This window comes from Sphaerodactylus townsendi, linkage group LG01 (assembly GCF_021028975.2).
Source record: "Sphaerodactylus townsendi isolate TG3544 linkage group LG01, MPM_Stown_v2.3, whole genome shotgun sequence".
Taxonomy (NCBI): Eukaryota; Metazoa; Chordata; class Lepidosauria; order Squamata; family Sphaerodactylidae; genus Sphaerodactylus; species Sphaerodactylus townsendi.
Window position 1 is genome coordinate 106,317,122 of NC_059425.1, and position 13,918 is coordinate 106,331,039.

General features: G+C 41.9%; 1 protein-coding gene across 2 annotated transcripts in view; it reads right to left on the reverse strand.

The window, feature by feature from the left end:
• The window catches only part of ARFGEF3 (ARFGEF family member 3), a 91,795-nt gene that overhangs the window by 14,683 nt on the left and 63,194 nt on the right, over positions 1-13,918 (reverse strand). For both annotated transcript variants that reach the window (XM_048489747.1, XM_048489739.1), the window contains exons 24-31: positions 11,637-11,759; positions 10,208-10,311; positions 8,978-9,122; positions 8,285-8,413; positions 7,941-8,117; positions 5,023-5,137; positions 3,584-3,686; positions 1,529-1,660 (exon numbers count right to left, since the gene is read on the reverse strand). In XM_048489747.1, the coding sequence (XP_048345704.1) occupies positions 1,529-1,660; positions 3,584-3,686; positions 5,023-5,137; positions 7,941-8,117; positions 8,285-8,413; positions 8,978-9,122; positions 10,208-10,311; positions 11,637-11,759 (1,028 nt within the window). The remainder of the gene's footprint in view (positions 1-1,528; positions 1,661-3,583; positions 3,687-5,022; positions 5,138-7,940; positions 8,118-8,284; positions 8,414-8,977; positions 9,123-10,207; positions 10,312-11,636; positions 11,760-13,918) is intronic.

The window sequence follows — 13,918 nt, forward strand, 5'->3', positions numbered from 1 at the left end:
CTAGACAGGCTGGTCTCACTAAATCTTGAGTCCTTTCTCTCAATACAAGAAAGTTTCCAACGTAGACACAATTTCACCTTCTGAGAAGAAAAAGTGTGGATACTCTAGATGGGGTGAAGGGGTCATGGGAGATGGTGACAGAACCTCCTGAACCTTGGGCAATGGTGCATATGCCAGTTCTGCTGAATGGCATAGGTGAAGCTACAAGGGGGCGGGTGTGTGTGTGTGCGCCTCGCACCGGGCGCATGCCTGTTGGGTAGGAAAATCGCCCCAACCCCTTCCCTGACCCCCCTTCATGCCCCCCACTTACCTTAGTTCTTAGTTTCAGGTTTAGTTTCAGGCTGAAAAGTGGCCTGTTCCATTTAGGCTGAAATGGGCCCTTCTGGGAACTACACTACCCAGGAGACCTTGCGAGCCCCAAGAGCTCCTGGGTAGCTTAGTTTTCACCCAGGCTTTTTTCAGCCTGAACTGAACAGGCCGCTTTTCAGCTTGAAACTAAGCACTAAGGTAAGTGGGGGGAGCGGGGAGCTGCGGGGAGGGCAGGAGTGGGGCCCATGGGGTGTGTGTGTGTGCGAAAAACGCAGAGTCCGCCCCGGGCGCAGTTTGGCTCAGCTACGCCTCTGCTGAATGGTGATACTTCCTCTGTGAGGTATATTTCTCCTGCTTCTTCTTTTTCAATTTCAGGTATTTAGCTGGTGGTTCCAATGAGCATCTTGGCACCAGGGACTTAGAACAGGTCTGCTGTTGCTGCAGTTGCAAGCATTGAACTGATGGAACTGATTGCACCAGCATGGCTAAGGATGTCTCTGAAGGGAGGACCGGTTCCGAGGTTGGCTTGAATGGTGGGTCTGATGATTGAAGCCTGTCCAAACAAAATGACTTTCAACTTGGATGCCCACTCATTCCTCACCTTGGGAGTGGACTTTTGGCATGCTTTACAGGCTGAAACGTTGTGGCCTTCTTCCAAACACAAGAGGCACAGCTAATACTCATCAGTCTGGGCAGGTTTTATACTACAAGTGCACATTTTAAATAAACGTTTGTGGGACATGATGGTCACAGCAGCTCGACAAAGCTCTGCATGGACAGGGAAAGGATGAGCCCCCAAAAGATGGAAAATGGAAGAGAACAACTCACAACCAGTGAAGAAAAGCAATTGATTCTAATAGTGGTGAAAGCGGGCACAGCTGTGCCTGAGCACGTGACAGTTTCAGCGGGAATGCCACTACAGTTCCAGCATGCTGTGCCCCCTAGCAGTTTTAAGCTAGAAAAACATCCAGTAGCAGGCCTGCACATATGCAACGATGAACATACTTGATATTTTTAAAGGAAACCTTGAAATATTTTTTAAAAAATACAAAAAATAGAAAACCTACAGTGCACAATGCAGCTTGAGGTAAGTGCTTGGAAATCTCATTGATTTTGTTGTGAGTATCAAGACTGCACCCACACTCAAGATGCTTGTATTTAAAATGCATTTGTTTGCATTTGTTCACTGTGTGGATGCTCCTTTGGGGAGATCTCTTACCTGTTGGGCCATGGCCCGTATTCTCCAATACTCAGCTTCGGCACTAGGAGAGAGGGAAGGGGCTGCCACTTTCACCTCACAGGCATCACCACTAAAGTTTTCAGAACTGCTGTGGAAGTAGCCCAACAAATTCTACAAGCAAGACAATATTGGGTATTCATTGTGTATCCTGTTTGCCAAGCAGTTTAAACCTATATTCACTAAACAAAGCCAACATCAGACTCTCACACACAAACATTTTGAAACATGGTGTACTTCTATCAACTTTTCTCAATTTGAAGAAAAATGGTTTACGAAATATGTATGTATGTATGTATTTATTAGATTTCTAAACCGCCCTCCCCCTAGGGGCTCAGGGCGGTGAACAACAATGATAAAACTTAAAAACATAACATAAAAACTGATTCGCAATAATAAAAATAAAAACCGGAACCATACCTCGTCAGATGGCGTCATCCCCCCCCCCCACACACACCTTTATGCCCACGGGAGGCCAGATGAAATGGCAGCAATATATTTAACCAGGCTGGCCAAATGCCTGGCGGAACAGGTCCGTCTCACAGGCCCTGTGGAAACTTAGCAGGTCCCGCAGGGCCCTGATCTCCCTTGGAAGTCTGTTCCACCAGGTAGGGGCCAGGGCTGTAAAAGCCCTGGCCCTTGTAGAGGCCAGCCTGATAGCTTTAGGGCCAGGGATCACCAGAAGGATGAACGGAGGGGCCTAGCGGGGCGATATGGGGAGAGGCAGTCTCGTAGGTATGCAGGTCCAAGGCCATGAATGGCTTTGAAGGTCAAGACCAGCACTTTAAACATGACCTGGAACTCAATCGACAGCCAATGCAGCTGGTATAGGACCGGAGTAATCCGGTCCCTGCTCGATGCTCCTGTAAGAAGCCTGGCTGCCGCGTTCTGTGCGAGTTGCAGTTTTCAGATCAAGGCTAAAGGCAAGCCCATGTAGAGCGAGTTACAGTAGTCTAACCTAGAGGTGACCATTGCATGAATCACAGTGGCTAGATCAGGACAGGAGAGGTACGGGGCCAATAGCTGTGCCTGCTGCAGATGGAAAAAAGCCGATTGAGCCATTCGGGTGACCTGGGCCTCCATTGATAGTACTGGGTCCAGAATCACCCCCAGGCTTTTGGCAGATGAGGCCAGCTGTAAAGCCTCACCATACAGCGTAACCAGGCCAAAGAACACCGGACACTCTTCCCGACCCAGCCACTGGACTTACGTCTTTGTAGGATTTAATTTCAGCCGACTCGCACTCAACCAACCAGCAAAAGCGTCCAAACAATGCTAGAGAGCCTCAGGGGCCGAAGACGGGCTGCCCTCCATCGTGAACACGAGATGCGTGTCACCTGCATATTGATGACACCGCAGTCCGAAACTTCGGACCAAACTTGCCAGGGGTGCATGTAGATGTTCAAAAGCATCGGGGAGAGGATCGCTCCCTGCGGCACCCCACAGGCTATGGGATGTCGTCTGGAGTTCTCTCCCCCCGACGCCACCTGCAGTCCCCGGTCTCGGAGAAATTAGGCCAGCTATGTTTACCACACCTCCAAAAAAGACAACAGACATTCTTTGAGGAGGAGCCGATGCATGATACCTGGTAGTTTAAGCCGAATGGTGATTTACACTGCTAAGGGAAACACTTTTTAAGTGACTCTGGATTGGTTCCCTGAGGCAAACAGAAGGTAACTAGGAAGTCTTGATCCTGAACAGGCTTACAGAGATATGCTGCTCACATAATCTAATACTTCCATATATAACTAATACTTTCACATAAATTAATACTTCTAAAGTGACTACCAGAATTTCTATGATGGCAGTGACAACTTTTCAAATTGCTACCATTGCAGAATATCCAGTGTCTGATTATATGCCATCCATGTGGATGCAATGGTTCATGTGGGTAATGCATTCATACGTACACTGTCAGCAGCAGTCTAAGAAAATAATTGTAGGGAGAAAGGAATATTTTTTTATCTTTTATTTATGGTTAGATTTGCACCCCCGCCCTTCCCCTCATGGGAACATCCAGTAAAATGCAGGTTATACCTTTACTGGCTCAAGAGTAGCTGAAAATGCATCCTGTAATGCACAGCAGGACAGCCTCCACATTTCTTCTGTAAAAACAGGACCTGCTGTCACTAGTACATACCTGCAAGCAAGAAGAAAGCAACTAAAGCAATGTGGTTCTGAAAACTATTCAAAATCTGGTTCAGCGCTAATTTTTAACTCCACACTTTGTTTAAAAAGTGGTTCAGTAACTGATGCACGAACTTTAAACTAGTTTTAACCCAGTTTAAGAGACTTCATGAAGATTATTTGCTATGTTAAATTTGTGCAATTGGCAAGAAATAGAGCTCAGTTTGAGAGAGGGAGGGGGAGGAGAGATTATGTTAAACAGTGATAGTCTCATGATTCTATTAGTCTCTTGGTAACTTTAAATAAGGGTGTCTAAGTCTCAGTTTCCCAATTCAGGCCACCATAAGAAGAGATTTTCCTCCTAGGATAGGATCATTGCATATTTCAGGCTCTTCTTTTGCTTCTACTTTTTTTTTTTCAAATTCCTGGTTCCTAAGCTATTCCTTGTCTCACAAAAAGATTTTAGTAGATTGTATATTCGTTCGCCTCAGAACTATTGTAGAATGCTCCGCCTGGGTCCTAGTGTCTGTCTAGCCCTGCTTCCCACATCTATTTGAAAATTTGATAATAGTTGTTCAATGAACTATAAGTGTTCTTGTATCGAAGTACCATGTTCAATAATTCACAAAATAATGGTTTTGACAAAGGCAACACATAAAAATGAATGATAATTCCCATATTCATTTGGAACTATATTCTAATGTGGAAGCATATAATTTTCTCAACTACTGCACCTCAACTGACTGTACTAACATCTTTATCTGAGACAGAATATAGTTACTGAATGACATGCAATATTAACAAAATGTCACAACTCTTTTCTTCCGCCAGGCATCAGAGTGTACTAATGATATTCTGTTTATACAGCATATACAAAAAAACCCTAGCTTCTGCACCTCCAAAAAAGTCTATTTTAGGCATAGTCTCCTCTGAGATAGCAGCCAGAGATGCAAACTAAAGACTAATCACCCAATTGAGGCCTTGGCTTGAGCAAAATAATAAAAATGATTATTTTATTAATTTATTAAACACCACCTTTTCAACTCTTTTCATATACTTCCTTGATAAATATCCACTTTCCAACCCTCCACCAACTTCTTTGATTTCACAAAGCTCCACTAATTTAGCAAAAAAAATTAAAAATGTATACTCTGCTTAGATATAATAGAATGGCAACAAGGACTAATGTCTGTATGCCCCTGGTTAAACAACGCATATCAGTCCAACCAAGTGTTGTAATAATGGAATACCCATCCAAGTTTCCTCTTCACGGTCAACCAATATTAGGCTGGCCAGTGAAAAAGTTTTGCTTTATTTAGTTCTTTTAATGAATATGGAATCTACATTACCTGATACACGAACACCCAACTCTTGAAATAGATTCTGTGGGTTCTGCCACACAAGCTACCAATAGCTTGAAGAGGTCTTTCAGCATAGCATTGATCATATTCTCATAGCCAATATCTACAGAAGAAATAAAAGTGTTAGTTGGCATACCAGATTTACAGTGCAACAAACTTGTCATACCAGATTTACAGTGTAGAAGAATATATGTGTGATGGACAGGCTAGGTTCCACTTCTCCCTAGGAGAACATGACCACAGTTTAAAAGTTCAATGGAAATAAAACACTGAAACTTCTATCTTACTTTCTTTAGTGTTTTGTTCAAACCATAAATCAAAGTTAGCTTCTTGCTGTGATTAACCTTGAGGGCTTTGTGTGTCAGGGCAAGAAACAAACACACACAGAGACAGACAGACAGACAAATTAATATCTCACGGTCTCTTTCTATATATTATAAGTTATGAATAAATGGTGGCAGTGAATGGAATGGAACAGTGTTTGAACAGAAATAAAATGTCCTGAAGTCATGCTGGGGGAAAAGCTGTGTGGAGTTCTTTCCAAAAATGTTTTTTTTTCCTGTCCCCAGGAAATTTTATTTGCACTGTGTGGAAAGGGCCCTCAAGACCATCAGTTTTTGCTATTTTAGAAGAACAGGTTAATACACTTCTTGAAAACGGCAGAGCCCTTCTTAACTTCCTTGACTGGAAAAGAAAACTCCCAATTTGAAGAAGAAAAATATCTCACAGGGCTTAAGGGCTCTGAGGTGAAAATCAGTAGAGCTGTGGAAAGAACTTCTTTCCTGTGGGGAAAGAAGAACTGAGGGAATGCCACTCCTCCCCCTCCCATCATGTGACCATTTGAGTGGGAATCTTCTTGTAAATCTTTCTGTGGATGGCCCACTCTGTGTTTTCCAACCCCCCCTCCGCAGTGCCCTGCCCCCGCTCTACCCCTTACCTTAGCACAGACTGGAGAAGCGGCCTGTTTCATTCAGGCTGAAAACAGCCTTGTGGGAACTATACTTCCCATGAGACCCTGGGACTCGCAAGGTCTCCTGGGAAGTGTAATTCCCACCAGGTCGCTTCCCCAGCCTGCACTAGTAACAGGCCACTTCCCCAGCCTGCACTGTTTGATGAAGGTAAGTATGTGTGGGGAGGCCTGCGGGGGGGGGGTGTTTTCCACTCTCCCCAGGCCCATGCCTGGTGCAATGCACACCCCCGTTCCCCAGGTAGCTCCGCCCCTGGGGTGGCCTGTACAAGCGCAGTCCCCAATTTGTGGCTGCACAGAATACCCACGAAGATGAATGTGAGTGTATAGGTTGTGAGAGAAGGGGAAGAGGTATGAAACAATTCAAATGTTGTCACTTTTTAATTCTTTTGAAACATTTGCAGATTTCTTTTTACTAAACCTGCTTATGTGGCTGAAGGTACTTTTGGAATAGGACACTTTGGATATTGATTTGCTCAGGATTTTGCATCCAAGAAAATGATAGCATCAATTTATGTTCAGGCCCATCTCAGCTCTACACTTCTGTGGTAGCCTTTTTGTCTTTCTATTGGTTTCTCCTGAAGAGTTGTGATTTGTTGAGTAGTGTCAGTTGATTGGCTGTGCTTCAACCTTGCTGTGAAGGGGCTATATGCCATATTCTTACACCTGACTTGGCTAGGGAAACTTGCATGTGAAGAATATAGATGGTATTCTTTCTGCCCTACAATTCACTGAATTTTCTCCCAATGTTATATACAATTAAATTTACATTTTTGAACATTAATACAAACCAATGAAACAAAAGATTTTTCTCAATATCATCAAGTCTGGGGAAACAAGCAAACATTCTGATGCTGTGAAATTCAAAAACAATGAACTCATATCGTGAATTTTGCCTGCTCATAATACTAATTATACAATATGTAAATCTCAATTATTGTTATCTGCAATTAAAAATACTGTGTATTCAACTTTATGTGCTGCTTTTACATTTGTTTCAAATGACTATGCAGCCAAGGCCAGTAGCCACGGTTGCCCCTTACTTAATCTCAATGAAACTGTTCTGATGTAATTGTAAACACTATTGGAGCTGCAGCCACTTCTTTCTGTACCTTGAGAGAATACTTGATGGCAAACAGGGAGTCATGTGTGAGCATTACTTACACAAAAGCAGTGGGAGGCTCTGATTGTGGTAGGAAAGGGAATGTTGCACAGTTGCTGAGACAACATGTTGCCTTCTCTTGTAATGCAATGATCAAACCAGCAACAAAAATGCAAGCCAAATTAGAAATTCTGATAAAATGCAATCTTTTTATTATGACCATTTTTGCAGATAGCATGTGTAATTGGCAACCCAATCATAATTTGAGCTGCAAGAAATTCATACATCACTACGAGTACAAAAGAAAACAACTTTTTAAAAGCCCTCTAATGTAACAAATCTTGGATAACTATCACCCTTCCAAATTCTCTACTTACAATCACCTTGAACTGAAATGATAGTTGGGAAATTACTGTGTTCCCACTCTGCTTTAATTTGTCATGACAGAAAGTGATTATGCTGTGAACCAGCACAACTCAAGCAAAAAGGTAGGACAGAACTTGGGGAGAACTTTTTAAAAGCCCTCTAATGTAACAAATCTTGGATAACTATCACCCTTCCAAATTCTCTACTTACAATCACCTTGAACTGAAATGATAGTTGGGAAATTACTGTGTTCCCACTCTGCTTTAATTTGTCATGACAGAAAGTGATTATGCTGTGAACCAGCACAACTCAAGCAAAACGGTAGGACAGAACTTGGGGAGTGTCCACAAAATGATTTAAATGAAAATAAAAAACCTTTGGTTGCTAAAATCTGAAAATCACTGCTGTACAAGCCAATAGCCATGTACATTTCCAACAATAAGTTTAGTTGCTGAGAATATCATTTCTTACCTGAATGTATAAAACTTTGAATGTGTTCCACCACTAGTTCACATGAAAGGCCAATAGCATGCTTGAAATTTGCAGATGCCACATCCCAGTAAGAATGATCACCATGACTACGTTGGAGCCAAAGGGACATTGTAGGGAGTAGAAGATGTACTACTGCATAAATACCGAATCCAGGACCTGGAGTATATAAAACACAAACTGGATGAAAGATGTCTTGATTTGAAACACACTTTTTTAAAAAAAGGAAGAAGCAAAAATGCACAACAGCAAAATCTGCAACCAGCCCTGATCAGAAACAAGATCTGAGTCACCATTTGTTAAAGCCAGTAAATGCAGTCAATTACCTGGTGTTTTGGTAACATCCCTCAATAACTCAAAGAGCAAATCCAAGGTGGGAGGTTGGTGCTGACGGGGACAGTTGGAGATGGCAGTTGTCAACTCCTCTAACAGAATGATCCAAACATTAATAAGGCCTAGGAAAAAGAAAAATATGTGTAAGAAATGCTACACAAGTGATATATAAAAGCTATTCATAACAGCAGTAAGAGATTCTGCTAGGTAATGGATTCCCAGTATTTTCCTCCACTATTTTGTTTTTATTAGTGAGGTGCTGATGATTTTAATCTATCTTCCTAACTCCCACTAACAGCTGATTGACAGTGTAATCCTCAACAGAGTTGCAATGATCTTGGAAGGGTGTAACTTGCTCTATTGGACATTAGTCAGATGCAGGGCAAACAGGAGACCCAAGTGATTTGAGCTTTGGCAGCCTGAACTGGTCTTCCTTGGTCTTGCTTTAACCCCAACCCAACTCTAACATCCAGATCATTCATATTTCTTGTTATTCATATCAAATGCACTTGCTCCTCATGCCCTTTGATTTTTTCCCCAGTGAAGATCAGTCATAATGAGCAAATTAGTTAAAAGAGCACTTTTTGTTAGGTTTTTGATCAGCTAATAGGCAAATGCACATACCTAACTAGGTAACTACTATTTAGACAAATTCGACTTTGAATGCACAGAAAAATTTTGCTCACCAGTGTCATCATCAAAATCGGACAGTACACACTCAGTGCCGTCCTCACTGCTAGCAGATCTCTCCTGCATTCTTTGAGGTAAGTTAGCAAGTCTCACACTGAGGAAAATAGGCTTCAGTGGCATTTTGTAGATTTTGGCAAGTAACTAAAAAGCAACATACAAATAATTAGATGGCTAGGACAGTATTTGGTTTGACCTCACATTATTCTGCAAAAGTTCCAGGCAGTGTGTGGAAAAGCTACATAGTGAAGAAACTGTTCTGCTAAACTCTTTTGATATCCTATCTGTTAAGGTTATTTCTGCACAGAGAATTTTCCCCAACTCTTTGTTCAGGCTTTAGTGCAACTGTCACCAGAAAAGGAAAGCACAATGGGCTGGATCCAGTGGAAGAATTTGTGGAATGATCTGGCAGAATAGATCTTTTCCCTGCCTCCCCCTTCCCCAGGCAAATGACATTTTACCCCCAAACCTGTCTCTGAGCATCAGGAGAGCCTCAGAAGCAAAATGCACCATGAATTAAGAAAAACCATCTCTTCTGTTTGTGGTTTGCATCAGCCAAAGAAAGGAAACATTGTAATGTGAATGCTGAACACTCTGTGAACAATCAAAATTGAAATTTTAAACTTTCTACTGAATGAAATAAGGCTGGAGAGGTGAACTCAGCAGCTTTGAACCAGGGTATGCCAAGTATATACCATGAGGGGAAAGGAGGTACCTGTATAGCCAATTTTAGGATGCTATGTAGGTAAAAAGCTTACTGGCCATCTGGAGTAATAATTACTTTCAGACAACCAGGTTCCCTGTCTTCTCTCTGTCCAGACGGAGACAGTTTCACAGGCCATTAGGGCCTGCAGTACTGTGTTATGTTGCTCCAACTAGTGCAGAAAACAACACAGAGACTGATGGGACCACTTTTGCTCTCTCATTCTGACCTTACTTTGGCAGCAACTTCGGCAGTAGCCAAAACATACTGCTGTATGTCACAGTGAAGAGGTTTAGGACTATTTTAGTTATTCTACTTTATTTACACCCTGGCATTCTCCCCAGTGAGTACTCCAGACAGCTTACTCCACTCTTCTCCAGTCTGTGACCCATCTACAAATTGGGTAACTTCAGATAAAAGTTCACTGAATGTAGCAGGCCACACAATGGATGTAGTTTCAAGTAGCTACCATTCTCTGTGAAGTGGCCTTTAACTGCAGAGAGCACAACTGCATCATTTAGCACACCTGAGAACAACGCCTGAGGTAATCAAGAGCAGGAAGGCACAAGTCTGTAGATGTGGATCCTGATCCTGGGACACAATCGCCAATCTCTTTGCAGTCTGCTTCCCCTGGGAGGGCAGAATGGGAGGAAACAGAAAAGTTGAAAGTGAAAAACAATAAATGTGCATCAGACATAAAATGATGTATTGCATAATATGTGTACTGAAACAATTGTGTATTAGTATGAATATTATGGATTCCAAAAATTCAAATCTCAGTTATGGAGGTTCACTGGGGAAAGGCAGAGGAGTAACTCCATAAATGCATAAGGATTTAATATTAATAATTTAACAGGCAGTATCCTACCTCTCTTGGTACAGAAGGTACCATGACTCTCTAATTCTGCCATGTCTCTCTAATATAGTGGCTTTTTCTGATCACTGGAGCCATCATCGCCAGGGCTGCAGGACCCACATGGAAGAACAGTTGTGTAGGTTGGGAGGCTGGAGTGAGGAGAGAGGAAGAACTGAACTCACTCCTTCCAGCTCTGCATGCACAGCTCCATTGGAGGAGGAGAAATTTGTCTCCTTGTCTTGCCTTACTCCTGTTCACCAACCCTGACAATTGTTCTTCTGTATGAATCCAGGATCCTGGGGGTGATCTTTCTGAAGGTCAGTGTTAGTGGCAATGGTGGATAGAAATGTGGGGAAAATGGTACAATACAGCTCAATAGGTGCAAATCCTGCTGTCTCAGTACATGAAGAAGTATCCTGGAGTCCGGTGACCCTCTCACCTGCTCTGCTGCTTCAAGGCCTGCCTCCTGCTGCTGCCTGCATACCAGAGGATCGCCTTCAAGAGTTGCCCTTCTATACCCAATACAGGAACATGTGGCAATGTACTGATGTGCAGACTATGCTCAGCCATGTATTTTGCCCAGGGAAGAGCAACAAGGCTCTCCCTGCACACAAATTCTCCATCAAATCTCTTCTAAGCTTGGCAGTAGGATATGAAGTCAGCTTAACCAATATGTCTTTCCTCCTTCCCACTCCACCCTCATTACTAGCAAAGAACGATTAATCTTGCAGACAGAAACTCACACAAACATGAGAGTTCTGAAGATGCCTGAAGAAAGAATCAGTTGAAAGACAGAACAAAGCAAGAAATGCACCAACCATCTTGGAACATGTAAATATTGTGGGGAATAACTGGAGAATACTGAAATTGCTCTATATGGGTACATTTTCATTTCCTAAGCACTGAACATACAATGCTCATACAATATTTGTAGTGTTCTATCCTCAAGCATTTCTTGATTTTGGCTGTGTTGCTTGGAATTCACACTTTCCATGGTTAAACTTCACAATAAAGACATTTTTTCCTCTTCACAAAAAAAGGGAAGGCTTGGAATTTTTTTGACAAAAGTAGGAGAAGGAGAGGGAGAGGGAAGCCTTACCCAAACCTTTGACAAACTTCATAAGGCACATGATGTAGCTAGTGGCTGCATTGGCAAAGACCTGTATGTTGTCTGTATTTAGAAATGCCTCAAAGACATCAAACACAGGAGCTTGGCATTTTCCTGAGGAAAAATTAAAAATATGTGTCACTAATATAAATACACATTAAACTTACAGCTATACATCACTTTTGGAAATTCTTGATTAAATTCTAAACATTGTTCTAGAGTGCAACAATCCTCAAGTTTGAAGAAAATTTTTAAAAATAGTGAGAGATTTTAACCTCGCATCTGAAAGAAAAACTATGTCTTATGAAACTACCACATAAAATCTGAATAATTAAATATTGTATTGTCGAAGGCTTTCACGGCCGGAATCACTAGGGGTTTTGGGCTGTATGGCTGTGTTTCAGTAGCATTTTCTCCAGATGTTTTGCCTGCATCTGGCATATTCGGAGGATCTGTTGGTAGAAAAGCAAGTGGAATATATATACCTGTGGAATGTCCAGGGTGGGAGAAAGAACTATTTGCATTGGTTAACAAGTATAAAAGATGCAATTAGCAAGTGTAATTTGCATGTGTTGAGTGGAATCCACCCATTTTAGCATATGTAGGTAAGAATGAAGTTGCATAATCAATTAGTGAGGGCATTTACATAGTAGTTTAGTAGATTATGCAACTGCATAGTAGTTGCCTGGCATTTTAATCCATTTGATTGCTTCCTGCCTGGAGACATTCTGTGTCTGGATGGTGTTCACTAACCATTGTCTTGATTCTAGTGTTTTTAAGTACTATTAGCCAAATTTTGTTCATTTTCATGGTTTCTTCCTTTCTGTTGAAATTGTCCACGTGCTTGTGGATTTCAATGGCTTCTCTGTGTAGTCTGACATAGTGGTTGTCAGAGTGGTCCAGAATTTCTGTGTTTTCAAATAACATTCTGTGTCCAGCTTGGTTTATCATGTGTTCTGCTATTGCTGATTTTTCCGGTTGAATTAGTCTGCAGTGCCTTTCATGTTCTTTGATTCATATCTGGGTGCTGGGTTTTGTGGTCCCTATGTAGACTTGTCCACAGCTGCATTGTAGACTTATGTAGATTTGCTAATTGCACCCTTTACACTTGTTAACCAATGCAAATGATTCTTTCTCCCACCCTGGACATTCCACAGGTATATATACTCCACTTGCTTTACTACCATCTGATCCTCTGAAGATGCCAGCCCCTCCCCTACATGCCAACCCTCACTCCCTCCCCTTCCCTTGCATGCCACCCCTCCCCTCCCCATCCCGCTGCTAGGGTGGGTGGACCATGTCCAGATGCCGGACCCTCTCCCCTTCCCTGTACAGAAGCTAATGGGATTGTTGGGTGAAACGTCTGGAGAAAATGCTACTGAAACATGGTCATGAAGTCTCGAAACTCCACAACCCCAGTAATTAAATATTTTTATGCAATTATTTTTAAATTTATATATTTATATTTTTTGTTTAAATGTTTTGATTTTTCAGATTTGCTGCATTGTGGACTTTGATTAAGTGGAAAAGTGGCATAAAACATTAAATAAAAATAAATTAGTAAAAATATCATTTGGCCTGGGAACTCAGTGAACCATGCTGCAGTGTATGCCAGCTGCTGAAGGGGAGGAAACAGCAGTGGAATGAGTACAAGGAGAAAAAAGCCTCTATGGCAGGAGCAAGAGTGAGAGGAAGAGGGCTGGCCTTAGGTGGGAAAGAGAATTCACTGCTGTTCACAGTGATGGGTTTTGTGCCATTATTTGTTTGGAAACAGCCATTCTTGTTCCTGATAACAGCATAACTGCTATGAAGCCAATCAGATTTGACTATGGGATGATGTCACTGACTACAGAAAAAGCTAATTTAGAGTTCTGCGCCTTCCCAATTTTTATGCTGTGCTCACAACCGAACGGTTATTGGGATGGGTTATTTTATTATGATACTGTTTATTTACAAAGTATTTTATAATCACCGTAATCATGACCTCTATTTTACAGATGATAAATTGGAGTGAAGAGATTGTGGGCTGATACTGTTTATTTACAAAGTATTTTATAATCACCATAATCACGACCTCTATTTTACAGATGATAAATTGGAGTGAAGAGATTGTGGGCTGATACTATAAACCTTTGGTACATGGATGTTTTCTGCTCATGCTTCACTTTTTCACAACACTGACAACTGGGCTGCTACAGTCCAGCAAAACTATTAAATGTAGTGACCTGTGATTTAGAATTTGCTTTATTCTATGCTATACATCTTAAGACAGT